Source organism: Sinohyriopsis cumingii, chromosome 8 (genome assembly GCF_028554795.1).
Source record: "Sinohyriopsis cumingii isolate HCF-2022 chromosome 8, ASM2855479v2, whole genome shotgun sequence".
Lineage (NCBI taxonomy): Eukaryota > Metazoa > Mollusca > Bivalvia > Unionida > Unionidae > Sinohyriopsis > Sinohyriopsis cumingii.
Window position 1 is genome coordinate 71,860,474 of NC_142968.1, and position 16,324 is coordinate 71,876,797.

At 40.1% G+C, this 16,324-nt stretch overlaps 1 protein-coding gene across 3 annotated transcripts in view; it reads right to left on the reverse strand.

The window, feature by feature from the left end:
- Positions 1–16,324, reverse strand: part of LOC149793792 (beta-1,4-galactosyltransferase 2-like) — a 69,357-nt gene that overhangs the window by 46,000 nt on the left and 7,033 nt on the right. Inside the window, exons 1-2 of one of the 3 annotated variants that reach the window (XM_089967783.1) lie at positions 11,320–11,569; positions 9,727–9,962 (exon numbers count right to left, since the gene is read on the reverse strand). In XM_089967783.1, the coding sequence (XP_089823909.1) occupies positions 9,727–9,747 (21 nt within the window). In that variant the 5' untranslated portion in view covers positions 9,748–9,962; positions 11,320–11,569. Of the gene's footprint in view, positions 1–9,726; positions 9,963–10,455; positions 10,594–11,319; positions 11,570–16,324 lie in introns of those variants that run through there. The other 2 variants (XM_089967785.1, XM_089967782.1) reach the window with 2 other exon arrangements.

A 16,324-nucleotide genomic window follows, 5' to 3' on the forward strand; every position in this document is an offset into this window, starting at 1 on the left:
TTTCTTTTTCTGGGGGCTTCTTTTCTTTTTCCGGGGTGGTGTCTGGTAAGAGGTGGGTCCCGCCAATGGAGAAGTTCTTCTTGGGGACCTGGTCTTTTTCTTTTTCTTCTTGGGGCTTCGTTGGACTTTTTTCCTGGGGATAACTTTGGGGGCATTAGGATCCCATCTTAAGAGTGAGCGAATGATGACCCCTCCTAGAGTACCACTCCCTCCAGGTTTCAAAATGATTTGTTTTTTGGTTTAAGTGTCGATGCGGGGATCGGCCAGTTGGACCAAAGCGACTTTGTTTCGATCGAAAAAGCGTTGGGTTTGATGAGGAATCTGAATGATTCCTTGGAGTAATTGACGTGCCGTCACCGTGAACCATCGTAAGACTTCTTTGAGACTAGCTTCTAAGACACGAGCTCGTATTTGTGGATTTTTTTCTCGACTGATGCCATACAAGGCACGAATCAATTTGACGGGAAGATGCGACTGAAGGGACGTCATGTTCACACTGTGAGTGAGACAGACGAAAAAGGGTCTGAGGTTTTTATAGATTTTTTTATGTGGAGTGAAATGAAGTCGAGGACGGAGACGTGTACAGGACAGGCCCTCCGTCTTGGCACCAGTGGTGAAACAAGTGGGTACGAAATCGCAAATCCTCGGGGGTCGTAGGTTTCAAATCGACGAGTAAATAGGCGTGTGGAGTTTGAGTGGCATCGTCGTACGCCTGAGTCAGCCAAGGCGTTCCTAACTGTTTGGCTAAGACTTGCACTTGCGATTTATCTCGAGGGCTTTTAAACAAGACCACTTAATGCGCATTGAGACTGATGGTGCGATGGGCTTTACTTTGTTGAAACAAATTTTGGGTGATGTAAACGACACTGGCATTACGGTGATGCCCTTTGCACGTAAACCACAGTTTAATTTCTTCTTCGTCTTCTCCTAACATGTCGTCGAAAATGACCAAATGGGTTTGACGGGAGTCTGAGACGATGCCGTCGTCTTCTTTAGGAATGCCTTCCACAAACACGATGGAATCGCCTTGACTTTCTCGCAAGAGGCTGTACGCCGATTGCCACTCTTTGTAACACCACACGATCCGCTGAGGTGGTCGATCGATCAAATGATGTTTATGTTCGATCAAACGTTTGACAAATTCGGTTTTGCCTGAACCGCTAGGTCCAGCAATGAGCATGTTAAAGGGATGGCGAAGATACAAAGCCTCCCAACTGGCACGATCTAAGTGTTCGTCGATGACTTTGACAGTGGAGGAAGAGGGAGCAGAGACAGCAGAGGTAGCCATAGTGTGAGAAATGTCACTTGTGACACGAAAACAAACAAGACAAGAGTTTATATACTTTTTTTCAGAACACCTTTATTGAATGTTTCAAACATGAATACGAAAGACAAAAATACATAAAAGCCAAAGGCTTAAGTTTAAGGATAAAAGGCACATGATAACCATCAACGTGGAATAAACACAAGTGTCTGTACAACATGTTTTGTGTAATGTTCTAACCAGTTCTATAGTAGGGGGTAAGGTCACACAAGTGTCCTCCCGAAAGGGTCTTTCAGGCCTGTCCACGACAGTCCCGTCCTGGGTGACGATTTCTACTGCCATCGTCACTAACACAGGTTGAAAAGTCGCAAGGCTCACAATCGCATTCCACTTCAGAAGCCCCACACTTGAATTGTGCCTGTTTAAACTTGTTTTGTGTCTCTCTGAAAGTATTCATCTTGTTCGCTCGGTCTTGGTAATCACAATGAACTATCGATCTTGCCTAGGGTTCCTTTTTATATACAGACCAATACCGACGTGTCCATACGGTAAGGTGAAATGATTGGGAAGTCGCACTCGCTTCTGGTACACGATTTGATAGACTTTTTCCAAGGGTCTACTGACGATGTGGTGAGTGGGTAAACGTACAATTTTGTTCGGTTGATAGGTGGTCACTTTAAAGCTTGCATCCTCTCCCGATTGTAAGGCTTCTTTCAATACCCCAAAGTTGACCACACGACTGGTAGGATAATTCAGAGTCAATCCTTTCACTTTACACATCGTGTGCAATTCTCCTTGTGGGTCCCGGTATTCGTAGCCGTAACCTTTGGGACCACCACTGACGAAACTTAGAATCTTGTCGTCGGGATGTTCGTCTGTCCAGGCTCCTAAACGGTCTCCTTCGATGTCAGGGTGCTGTTGACACGGGTAATGGATGTAAATGCAACTGTCCGTGTCAAAGTACAGGACACGTTCTTCTAACAGTTCTAAAACTTCGTACAATTTTAAGCGAGCATGAGCTGTCACGTAAGCCGCAATGATGACATTTCCAAAGGGGTCGTCTTGTACAAAGTCCAGATCTTCTTCGTAATTGACCAAGATCAAATCCTCGCGAACGACGTCCACGTGTTTCATGTATTTGGTTTTGTCGTGAATCATCTGAAAGTAGCCGGAAGGTTCTGTCAAATATTCCGTCTTGGGTAAACACGGTCGTTGTGCCATTTTACCCCACAAGCAATTTAACATCACTTTGGCAAACGACCGCCTGCCTTCGTTTTTCTCGATGTGGTCTAAAGAGATGCCTTCTTGTTCATAGAATTTCTCTTTGAATGTCTTTTCGTCTTCGGAAGTGTGACACCAGGAAGGATAGCCGCTGGCTTCTTGCTTCAGTTTCAAAAAGGCATCCACGTAGTCGGCGAAAATGCCTTTCTGATTGGGGTCACCCTTGTGGTATTGTTGTGTCTTGGGAAAGTGGCAAATTTCGTACACTTCTAACAGTTGGTATCCCATGTCCAGAGCTTTGAACAATTCTACGCTGACCCAGGTTCCCGTCAAGGCACGTTCTTCCTGGGTGTGCTGACGAGGTTGGTCTTGGTTGCACGTTTCGGCACAAGTACGACACAATGGAAACATCAGTTTGCCTTGACAATGGTGAGGTAAGACGGGATGGTATAGGTTCGTGGGAGGCAAAACTTTACACTTGATCAAGCCTTCGTATTGTCGAATGTTTTTCAGGTCGATGTGTTCCGTGAACAATTCTGGGTGCCCTGCAGGAAAGGGACAATATTTGCACACGTAAGGATACAACGAACACACGTCCAAGTATTTGATTTCTTCTCCTTTCTCTTCGTCGGCTTGGTACAGCAAACAGGTGGCATTGGTCCTTCCTCCGTACAAACTATCCCTCGGGTTTAGGGGGTCCATCAGCTTGTAACTTTCCACGGCACGTTTAAACTCGGGATCGGTTTTCGTACGGTGATCGTACTCGTGTTCCCACATTTCCACCACTTGGTATCCTTGCTGTTCTAACTTTAGGCGTCGCTGACAAGTGTCCTGGTACAAGTCTTCCATGGTTCGTTGTAAAAACTTATTTTTAGTGCTACGATCAGGGTAACAGACGGGACATCCGTGAAATAAGCAACCGTTAAACTCGTACACGATCTTGGGGTTTTCTAAGTCCCAGCCATCGACCGAATACGTTCCGATGGTCTTTTCGCCTCCTCCGTTGCGGGCATGCTGACTCCATTTGTCTTCCTTGTCGCACAAGTAATGTAACCAACGTAGGGCTTTGACCGAGTATTGACGTTTGACATAGTGGGTCGTTTGAGGACTGATGACAGCCACGGTGTTTTCAGGCATGAATCGTTGTCGATACACTAAGGAACACGCTTTGGCAATGGTGCAAGCTTCTTTCAAAGGATCGACCCCTCCGTGTTCCATGAACAGTTCTCAAAATTTTCCACAGCAGCGCCGTAAAATGTCCACGTCGGAACGACAATACTTTAGCATTTCTTCCTGAAAGTCGAAAGGGTCGGAGGCGTGAGTCTGGTACCAAGCGTAGAAAGCTTCTCGTTGTTCGGTACGCATGTTGTCGGGGTCGTAATAGTGAGCCTCAGGCAAATGGGGTAGAACGGCGTGTTGATTGGCTTCCGTATTGAAAAAGTGTGGAAAGTACCCTTTAGCCATTTCTGTCATTCCAAACGTTTTAGGCATTCGAGTCAAAGGCATGGCCAAATAGCTCATCGAATCTTTAAACTGCACTTGTCCCACTTGCATGAAAATGATTTTGGCTCCGTTCAAAGTGACTTTAGGACGTTCGGTGCCTTGTTCCGTATAGTATCTGAGAAGAAACTGTCCATCGTATCCGGAGAAATTGTGAGCCATCACTGTGGCATGACGATGACAATCTCCGTAACGTTCCATGTCCTCTTGGCTCCACGTCTTGTCGATGGGATCTAAGACCCACTGGGCAAAATCGGCTAACGTGTTCGGTCCTCGAAAGATTTTTTCACGCCCTCCGGGAATCTTGCTGCAGTGAGGGCAATGACTGAAGATAGGTTCTTGAATGCACTTCTCGCACGCTCGATGAGCCACGCAGAAATTAGGAATGTGAATGCCAGTCTCTTGCATGCATTCGAAATCGAAAAAGATGAAATTGCCTTTCTTCTTGTGACCGTCCTCTTTCTCTGGTGGGGGTTGGTATTTTTGCACGTAGCATTCGTGTTTCAAGTCCACGATGTGGTGACAAATGTGACATTTTTTCTTTCCTGAACATATGTGTGCCTTGGCATTATTGGTACGTAGGCCTTGTCGACGCGTAGGGCACAGTCTCAGCAGTTGACAAGCACATTTCTGCTGTGAACCTTGCGTCTTCAGATGTTGTTGGTAACAGGCAGGGCTGACAAACGTGCGCAGACAAGCAGGACAATGTACTCTTTCTTGTCCTTCGCTCAGACAGGGTGGAGAGGACAAACATCCTGGGCATTTCCATCCGCAATGTTTGTGTTGCTCTCGATTGTTATAGCCATAGTCACATTTCTCACAGTAATAACTGTATCCCAGGAATCCAGTGATAGTGGTAATGGTATCGAAATGGTCATCGTGATAATAGACATGAATGTATTTTCCGTCCTTAAAGTCTTTCCCTCGAAACAACAGAGGCCCACGCACTTCTTGAGGGTGCACTTTCAAGGTGTAGCGTGGAGCTAGGACATCTTGCAATTTTTTCATTTCAGGAATGCCACAGGGTGTGTCTTTGGACAGGCCGGCTTGTTTCAACAGGAGTTCTGCTTCGTTTCGTTGTTTGGCTCGGTCCGATTGTTGAATAGTTTTCCAGGCTCTTTTCCATTCTGCCGTGTCGTTCTTGTTGGCATAGGTTCGTCCCACCACGATGGTTCGGGCTAAGCACATCTGGTCTTGAGGGTTGTTAATTTGGACGAGACTCTTTTTGGTGCTGCGAAGGTCGTTCACCAATAACACCTTACTGCGTTGTCCGGTCCCTTGAGGAGGAGAGACGTGGGCCATTTTCAGTGTGGCTTTACCATCGGTGATGTCAAACTGGTCATTAGATTGTTGTACGTGTTGAATCTTGTCCATGACTTTGGAAGGGGTTAGTTCTGCGGGTCTGCTAAACTCGATCCAAACAGGGGATTTCAAGCTGTCGTGATCTATGGATAGTTTCAAGCGATCGTCTTCTTTGGGTTGACATTGTCGCTTGAGTGCGGTGAGCAAAGAATCCCACATCTCGGTGATAAACCCTTCTGCTTTCTCCAACGGTACGTCGGACTTGAAATCTTTAAACTTCACTGTGTAGGTGTAAGCCGTGGTTCTAAATTTTCTACAGGAGCGCTTTTCCGTCTCTCGAATGGAATAGTACTTTTCAGGGTTAACTAAGGGTGGTGAACTTTGTTCAGAGGGTTCGGATTCTGGTTCACTCATGTCCTCTTCAAAATCACTGGCATGAATTTGTGCCAAGACTTCAGCTCTGGTACGAGGCGATAGATCACGTTTCTGCCTCTTACTTTCTTCTTCTTCTTTCTTCTCGAATGAATAGGATCGTTTCATCTTGAGTGCAAAACGTCAAATGACTCAAGTTTAAACACCATAGACTAATTTATAGTCATGACAAACCAGCGTATATAAAAAGGGTGTGTGTCTTGTCCTTTCACTATTCATTTCACTCTCAAACCGAGCACAACGATGGAAGAGACTACCCAGATGGAACGTTTCATCAGAGCTTTGCGAGGGGTCATTAGAAAATTCTCTTCAGACCAGCCGACGGACTACTCTCCTTCCTTTCGAGATAAAAGTCAAGATACTTGCTATATCTGTCAGAAGAAAGGGCATTGGTCTTCAGAGTGTCCAGACCGTCAAAAAAGAAAAAAAAGAGCTAGAAAAGACAAAAGTCAAGATACCTGTTATTATTGTCAAGAAAAAGGACATTGGTCTCAAGATTGCCCAAAAAAGAAACAAGAGGAGTCGGAAGAAAAGAGGGATTCTTCAGAAGAAGAGAGAGATTCTTCAGAGGAAGAAAGCAGCCAGGTGAAGAAAAAGAAACAGGAGAAGAAAAGAAGAAGGGAAGAAAGTGAGGAGGAAGAGGAGAAAAAGACTGTGACGGTGAAGAAATTGAAAAAAAGAGAGAGTAAAAAAGAAAGAAACAGAAGAAGTGAATGCAATTTATAAAGTGTTCTGTTGTGAATTGTGAATTGGATTGTAACTATGGAGAAAAGAATACATTAATTATATAAGGTAAGTGTCTTTGAGTTTTGAATTTAAAATAAGAAGCTACACTCACGCACTCATACACAGACATGTACTATAAGGGTAAAATGTTTTTTTTTTTTTTGTTGATTTTTGAGTTATTGGCAAATTGAAAGGCTATCTCTTTTCGAGAGAAGTGGGTGGCCCTGAAAAGGGCCTTTTTATTTTGGTGTAGGGGGTGAGTTTAAGCAATCAACTTTAACTGCCTTAAGCCTTTGCCACGGCCGAGGCCTACTTCTGATGATTGGGTTGAAATCACTAAGGGTGGTACGACAGGCTTAGTCACAGGGTTGGCATGTTTAGCTCGGGAAGGTCGTATTCTCTTCGGTCGTGATAAAGAAGTCTGATACATTTGTTTCAGACTTCTTAACTCGGCTAAAATGTCCAACAGTACCGTAGCCGTTTGATTTTCACCCTCTTGTTTCTTTGCTGCTACTTCTTCTTGTTGTTGTTTTTTTCTTACCTCTTCTTGTTGCTGTTGCTGTTGCTGTAGGAGAAAAGCTTGTTCCGCTTCCTTTTGTCGTTGCATAAATTTCTCCAATTCTTCTTTCTGTCTCTGTCTAAAATTCTCCACTTGCGGTAATGAAGAATGAGACGAAGGTTCCGGAACAAATTCTTGCGAGGTAAGAAAATCCACAAAATCCCAATGTACCTCTTCTGAAAGTAAGTCCGGGTTCCCTTGGGTGGTCTCCACTGCTGGTGCACCCCAATGGATCGTTTTCTGAGTTTCCGTCATGTTGAATCACTGTCGCATAGATTGACAGCACACAGGCGCTAGCGAATCTATATAGACCACATGACGTCACAGACTGCTCTCTTCGGATTGGATGCGGACTGACTGAATTTTGTAACGCGTGTTCGGATTGGTGAATGAACTCAATCCGTTTCAATCCTTCCTCTACCTATAAATAAGCGCAGTTCACTGCATTGATTCACCTGTTCTCGTCGCCTCACGATGTGGACCACAGTTGAATCATCCACCCTTGTGTCTTCCATGATGTTTAGGACGGACATGCTCATGTATGTCCGGTCCAAGTGGACTGTTGTTGATAGGACAGAGACTAGTCTATGGATGAGAAGAGTTTACATAGAAAGACAAGGATGCCTCAAGAGGGTACTTGTGTATGGACCTTCAGTTAGAAGGAGTTTAAGAAGAAGAAGATGTGACAGATGCCGTCTATGTTAATATTAATATTAACATAAACCCAAAGGCCCTTTTCAGGGCCACCCACATTTCTCGAAAAGAGACAGCCTTTCGATTGCCTACCCCTTTATAAAAAATTTTTTTTAAAAAAAAAATCCCATGTTCAATTCCCCTTGTCCCTAAAGTAGTTTTTTTTTTTTCTAACATGTTCAATTCCCCTTTGTCCCTAGACAAACCCAAACTCTATTCCCATGTTCAATTCCCCTTGTCCCTAGACAGACCCAAACTCTGTTCCCCATGTTCAATTGCCTTTGTCCCTAGAATCGATATTTTTTTTCCATTGTTCGAATACCTTTGACGCTAATCTCAATATTTCCTTTTTTTGTTTCCTTTCTCCAATGTTAAATTCCATTGACGCTAATCTTACCCAGGGTGGTTAATGTTAAATTTCCATTGACGCTAATCTCGCCCAGGGGGTGTTTGTAATGCTAATTCCCATTGACGCTAATCTCACCCCTTTCACTACTCACGATAACCAGTGAAGAAAACGTAGTGGATTTCTTTTTCTTTAAAACTCAAACCCCATGCAAAGAATGCATTTATGGAGACGAACCTAAGCCTCGAAAGCTTGCTATCTTCGTAAAGTTTAAAATTTGCTATAGGACCATGAACATCTAATCGTCTCATTTACATATATAAACAAAGATTCCGACCAAATGTGTGTGTGATTTCGATTTTTAATGTAGCTTTAACAATTTTTCAGTCATATCGCTACGATGTCTGCAGTGTGGCAGTTTAAAGTGATGTCTAGCACTGGGGCATCATGTCGCAGACATGTAGCATGATGTCCCACCCAGTCACATTATCCTGACACCAGGCCTACCAGTCCTAACACTAACCTCTTAATGCTGAGCGCCAAGCGAGACAGCTGTTAGTACCATTTTTGTAAGTCTTTGGTATGACTCGGCCGGGGATCGAACCCACGACCTCCCGCATCCGAGGCGGACGCTCTAACCACTGGGCCAACGGAGCGGTCCTGACCAAATGTAGTTTGACTACCTCCAGTGCTTTTTGCTAAATCATTCTACATAAAATGCACTATTTAAATTTATCCACTGTGATTTGTTGTCGAGAAATCGTGCTAACAAATTTATAAGGAGAGACGGACAGACAAACTAGACCACATCAAGATGCCCCCACTTGATAGGATTAATAAAGAAAAAAATACACTATTGATTCGATCTTCACTATTGCATTCACACTTTAGTGGGATCCAAGTTTTCCTATAAAATACCAATAAATATAAGATGAATAATGTCCATTTGATACATTTAATTTGAAAATTTAGTACGTAAACCGCTCCGGTGGCCTAGTGGTTAAAGCATAGGATGCGCGAGGTCGTGGGTACGATCCCCCGCTGAGTCATACCAAAGAGTTACATGATGCCCCAGTGCTAGACATCAATATAAACTGTCACACTGATATGACTGTACAATTGCTAAAGTTACGTTAAAAACCAAAATCACACACACACACAGACACACACACACACACACACACACATTCAAGATGAGCAAACATTATATCTGCATGATGACAATTCAAAACGATGACGTAGAATGCCATCCTGCTAATTTATCCGGAAGGTTTTTAATACAAAGCTACAAAACTTCAAGCCAAGTCAGGTTGAAATCCAATCACCTAGGTAAAGTTATGCTCCAGAAACTGAAGGGACTACGCACGGACGGATGAATGAACAACGCGATAACGCAAAGATTCTACCAAATTTCTTGAGAGGGAACTGAATTACTGCATTGTCTCGGCAAGAAAAGGAAAATTTTCTCAAGGAAATAAAATTTCACATAATCATACGAAGACACATTAATATTTCACCCCCCCCCCCATGAAAAATGGATTATTGTCTCGTAATCATCATCGCCTTTGTTGTCGTTTTCGTCAACAAAACTATATTATTATTATTATTGTTGTTGTTGTTGTTGTTGTTGTTATTATTATTATTATTGTTATTATTATTATTATTAGTATTATTATTATTTACCATTTCCACGACGAATACCATATAATCACACTGTTGTCTTTGCAAAACTTGGTGAAGAAATCTAAGTTGTAAATCCAAGTCATGTTTACGATCCCTATAAGGAATTATTATAGCAACGTGTTCCCGCGCTTTGCAGTCAGGTGGTCTGAACCTTCCTCCGAATATCACTCTTTTTAAACTTTCCGGATCTGTTACCTCATCTAATTTGAGATCTTCTGTAATGTTCAGTCTTCCAACTGTAAAGGAAATTAAACACACACCTTGGAAGAGATAAAATATGAACAACTGGATAACATCATATCTCATAAGTCACCATTTGTATACATGAATAATTGAATAAGTTTATATCTCATATGCCAGCATTTGTATATATGAACAATGGATAACATATTTCATACGCCAACATTTGTAAATATGAACAATCGAACAACATTACATCTCATACACCAGCATTTGTATATATGAACAATGGATAACATCATATCTTTCTTATACGCCAACATTTATAAATACATTGTATAAACAATTGGACAACATCTTATCTCATACGCCAGCATTTCTACAAAACCTCTCTGACTGAAGTGTTGAAGATAAACGAACCACGATCTTTTCAAATGTAGAATCGCTTACAGCTGGAAAATGAGAATAAAGAGAGTGTCAGACTGTGCAGAAGGACTTAAAACATGCTGTTAAAATATTAATGGTATTTCGATTTAAAAATCTAACTACCCCTTCCCGCTGCCACCGTTATTGTCGCACTGTACTAATGTACCATTGTGCACTACTTCATTTATCTTTCTTTAGGGCGTGTCTTCCTTAATCTTTGGAACTATATATCGTGCGTGTCATTACAGGTTATACGCCGAGTTCACATACATGAACTGCGTTCTGTCTACAAAGATAGCTCAAATCGTTGTGATTATATATGCAACTATTTGTTACATCTGTATACACTATTGGCAGTTATAAATAGAGTGTGACGCATACAATACGGGGAAAATAGCAATCGTTAGAAGTGAAGTTTTAAACTATGGATACCCAACTGCACGTGTGTTCCACTGATCTCTTTGTCAGTTCTGAATTTTGTCTAAGCGACTGATAGTTTAAAATCTCATGCACGTATTTTGCAAATGAATTCACGCTTAAGCTATTTTTTTCTGATTCACAATTTATTTAAAGTGTTTTAAATGTTGATCTTCGGAAACGTTTTAAATGACCTAATTGTTCGCTTATAAGTTTTGATTGGTCCAAAATAAAATATGTTTGTGTTTAAAACTGGAGCTGGATTATTTGCCGAATCTTAAATAATGTGGAGAGAGGATTCAGACTGTATATACACATCCTTTTGTTAATTCTGCCTCATAACCTGTTAGGGACATGGAAGACAAAACTAAGTTATTTTTTTTTTCAAAAGAAAATTTGAATTTTGATTTACTGACTTACATTCGTCCAGCGTTAGAATAGTAACCTGCAGATTGGTCATCATGGAACCTTACTAACTGGAAAAGATACAACTTTGGGAAGCTGGACTTGTTTCAAGGTTACCATGGACGCTAGCAGAGAAGTACTATAGTTTGAAACACGTTGGCTTACTCTTGTGTTATTGTTGTTGTAGGGTTTCAGTACAAGATGGACTATACGTGGCGGCCAGCATAACTGGTGGAGGAAGAACCCTGGAAAACCCCGGGAAGAACCACCGACCCACGAGAAGCTACTGGCAGGCTTTCCCACGTACCAACGTTAGCCGAGCCTGAGACCCGAACTCGCGCAGACAGAGGTGAGATGGCAGTGATCCGTAAAGGTGAGCGCTTTAGACCGCTCGGCCACTCGGGGCCCGCTTACTCTTGTGGAACAAAGAAATAAAACAATTTGTAAAAAATATACTTTTTTAGCATTGTTATTAAACTTTCTTATTTAATAAATTACTTTTCATCAGCTATGATAAGTACTTGGAATGATCCATCTTGACATGCAAGACTGATTACAACAACAATATATGTATGTATGTATGTATGTATGTATGTATGTATGTATGTATGGATGTATGTATGTATTTATGTATGCATGCATGAATGTGTGTGTGTGTGTGTTTATGTATTAGGACAGAATTTTTTTAGTACGAGTAACAAGATTGAAATTTTCTCTAAATTGTATTAAGAGTAAGTTTTGATTAAAATGTATTAAAAGTAAGTTGATAAATTATATTGAAAGTAATTTTCTACTGAAATATATTTTACTGAATTTATTCTAAAATGTCAACATATTAAACTCTATTATTTAAAGAGTATTTTATTTCTAAATTAACTATGACTGAGTATGAAGTTGGTAGCGAACATTGTTTTTACATTAATCAATAATACAATTATAAGTAAATGTGAGTTCTTCAAACAATTAAACTTTCCAATACATTATATTAATGAATAACAAAGAAATATTAAAATAATCTAATGTTTAAACATACTGATGTTAGGTTAACATCTTAACACTAAAAATTCTTATAACACTAAAAAGTCTTACGCTATGAAAAATTGTACATAGACGGTTATCTTACCTGCAAAGACAAAAGCCTGTTTGAGCTTCTGGCCAGCAAAACTGGTGTCAGCCCGTGGCTGGGGCCTTATGTACCAGTTTCTTAGGACAACGCCAAATATGGCGCGCGCCTAGCTCTTTGCGGTGGCCAGAATCTCAAAGTGAGGCTTCGTAGTCTCTTACAGATTATTGTCTAGGTCTATGTACATTATTACGTAGGTACTTCTGCAAGATCAGCACATTTGCCCTCTATAGGAATCTTAGGAATCTGTCTAGTTCATCTACTTACGTATCCTAATGAATGTACTTTTTCTCTGACTTGAGATACAGGGCAATGTATGTATAAGACGGTTCGTACTTGATCATAATAGCGTAATCATTGTTGAATAGTAGTATATAATTGTAACAACGAATAAATGGACTCAATCTCAATATATTTTAGTAGAGGATTACTTTCAATATAATTTATCAACTTACTTTTGATACAATTTAATCAAACCTTACTCTTAATACAATTTAGAGAAAATTTCAATCTTGTTACTTGTAATAAAAAAATTCTATCCTATTATATGTATGTATGTATGTATGTATGTATGTATGTATGTATGTATGTGTATGTATGCATGTGGGTAGGTAGGTAGGTAGGTTTGTATTGGTGTATCGCCACGTTAGCACAATCATGACTGTATGATGCTGATTAAAGTAAAATTTAGGACAGGATAACTATAAATGAATGAACACAAGTCTCATGTATTCTAACTTTTTCAAGCAAACGTAAACATGAAATACCAGCAGCAAAAAGACAAAAGGTAGAGATGCTAAAATGGTGTAAAATGGATATAAAAAAAATACAAGATCTACGCAATGCAAAATATGCTCGATGCGCCATAAAACACGTCGTAAAATGTGACTTACGAAAGCACGTTGATCAGTGTTTAGTGTGCCAAATGTGCGATCATAAGGATCCAGTTTCGAATCCTACCGTAGAATAAGCCTTAATCGGCTACCGTGATGTGTCCTTACGCAATGATCTTTGCTCCTTGGTATCAGATAAGCTACTTGCATTGCTATGCAGTTAAACACTTTAACGCGATCTCACTTTTTCTGTTAATGTTCATACTGTATATGTTTGTTAATTATATAGCATGCAGTCCTCATAAACGTACACACACCTCATTCATAAACACACAGACGGATACACACACACACACAGATATATATATATATATATATATATATATATATATATATATATATATATATATATATATATATATATATACCAACTTTTCTGAAATCATTTCAATGTGTATAATATTTTCCACTTGCCGCAATAAAATAGGTTTAAGAAATTGAATGTGCAATCTTATTAATAGAAGAATTGAATAATACTTTTAATAGAAGACAATTTCAAATAAACAAAGTAAGCTATTATATTGTGAATGCTTTTAATAGTGGTGTGAAAGCGTGTTGCCATTATGTTAGTAAGCTTTCCAGAACTTGTCTTTAGTGAGTGTAATGTGTAATAATGTTGGATTTCCTCTCCACCTGTGAAATACGGAAGTCAAAGATAGAAATAACGATGTATGTACAGATGATGTTCATCTCTTCTCCACCTGCGAAAGAAAGAAGTGCTTGGCGTACACAAAATGTGAATAGTACAATTATAATATGTATTCCGGCGAAGTGAAATGGATCAGTATCCTACAATTTTCTGATATAGTATCCTTGTCTTATTTGGGTTTCTCAAAATTATATGAGATCTTGGGAATAAAAGATAAGATGGTATCTAGGGTAAACATTCATTGGAAACCAACATATGGCGTTGTATAAGGATACGGGCACTGCATTTATCATTGCATTCAACGATCTGAATAGGTACATTCCAAGTAGAGTAACTCTTTACATGCAAACGTGAAAAAGAATTTCGTTTGATTGTTTGAAAATAATTGAGGGGATCCATTTGGGCGAATGGTTCGGGCAATGTGGGTATTTGAGAAAGCTGTCAATAGCTTCCCCTAGGTCGTTGGTTCCTTCTGGGGTTTTACTGAGTTCTTTCTCCACCAGTTATACTGGCTCCTCGTACAGCCTACCTTGCTCTGAGAAGTGGAATTAAATTCCACAACAACAAATAATTGATGATGCATGCGAAAGGCAAGGATATTTTGAATTTAAGGCTGCATCTAATGCAACGGTTAAATTATGACACAATAAAATGTATTGGAAACATTAGCGATATATTACCCATGAGGGGCAGAGACAGTGCGTAATATGTCAGTGATATTTATGACGCAGTATTGAGTGTCTATTATATAACCAATTTATGCAATAACTTTGAGGTTTTATGCTACTAAGTAATTTAGGCTACCTGCAGAATCTACGAGCGGACTAGGTGGAGTGTGGAACAAGATTCTGTAGAAGATGAAAGTAATTTTTAATCATGTTCACTGTGTTGATGCTTCATAAATTTTGAAAGAGTGTTAAATCAGGTTAGTTGAACTGCGATCATACGTGAAGTCCCATTGAGCAGAAGAACATTGCCACGACTAGAATAATAGGAAAAATTCAATCAACGAGTTGGATAATAAAAAGAACTGCATGACAATTTAGCAGGTACGCAATGATCTCTATATAATCATTCGCTATTTATCCGTTCATTACTTCATTCGTTCGTTCATTCAAAGACCAGATGTTTTGAAAGGCATAGTGCACTGCGTGAAGTGCAGTTCGATAATTTGTGTCATCATCTTATCACTCCTTCACTACTTTGCAGCTTTTCTGAAACATGTACAATTATTTAAAAGTCATCAAGGATTTTGAATATTTGATGTATTGTTGTAGTTTCATTTAGACATCGGTTAAATACTGCAGCGTTTAGTTAATAAAATCAGTTTGAACAATGCCAATCGATCGAAAGTTAGATAAAAGAGAGTAAGCTTCAATTTTCTTTTTACTCTTAGGATATGAGTGCAAGGTCAGAGGATATGAGTACAAGGTCAGAAGATACGAGTGCAAGGTCAGAGGATATGAGTGCAAGGTCAGAGGATACGAGAACAGGGTCAGAATAAACGAGTGCAAGGTCAGAGGATATGAGTGCAAGGTCTGATGATACGAGTGCAAGGTCAGAGGATATGAGTGCAAGGCCATAGGATATTAGTGCAAGGTCAGTGGATATGAGTGCATGGTCAGAAGATATGAGTGCAAGGTCAGATTAGTATCGTTAGAGCAGAGCATAGGAGTAGCGTAGTGTGGTCATACAACGTAAGCCAATAATGGATGCCTTAGATGATGTTTATTCCCGGTAACACATACATGGTCCAGTGATGATGATGATGATGATGATGATGATGATGATGATGATAATGACGATGATGACGATTGCTTATTTCAACTTTTGGAGATATTATCCACTATGATTTCAAATGTTGACCTTTAAATTAAAGATAGGTCATGTGCTCAGTAAAATGATATAATAAGTGAGCGTTCATCAATGTTTTAGTAATCGTTAGGTGTGATTGAGGGAGTATACATGTATATATATTGTACACATATTTGTGAACAGCTTGAACCCAGAAGTGTCTTATCGTACTGCGACATCAGTTCCGAGCCTATATTATTCAGTTAGGTGCGGCTCACTATTCCTAGATAAATGGCGTTTATTTGACGTAAATGGTAGTAATATGATATGAATAAGAAGTTAAACGATTCTTCATATTCCTCTTTATTTCCATAACCAAACGGATACAAGTAATACCGTGCCTGAAACTGGTCTATATTGACCATGATTAATGTGCTGCAGCATTATAAACTGGTATATAGGTACCATGATGCATGTATTGTAACATGATAAAATGGTCTAGATGGACCACGATGCCTGTATTGTGACTCGATAAACTGACCCATATTGACCATGCTGCCAGTATTGTAACACGACACACTCGTCTACACGCACCATGACTGATGTTATTGTAAGACGGTACACTCGTCTATATTGACCATAATTACGAATATTGATACGGTAAACTGTGGAATTTGGACAAAGATGCCTGTATCATAAGACAATAAACTG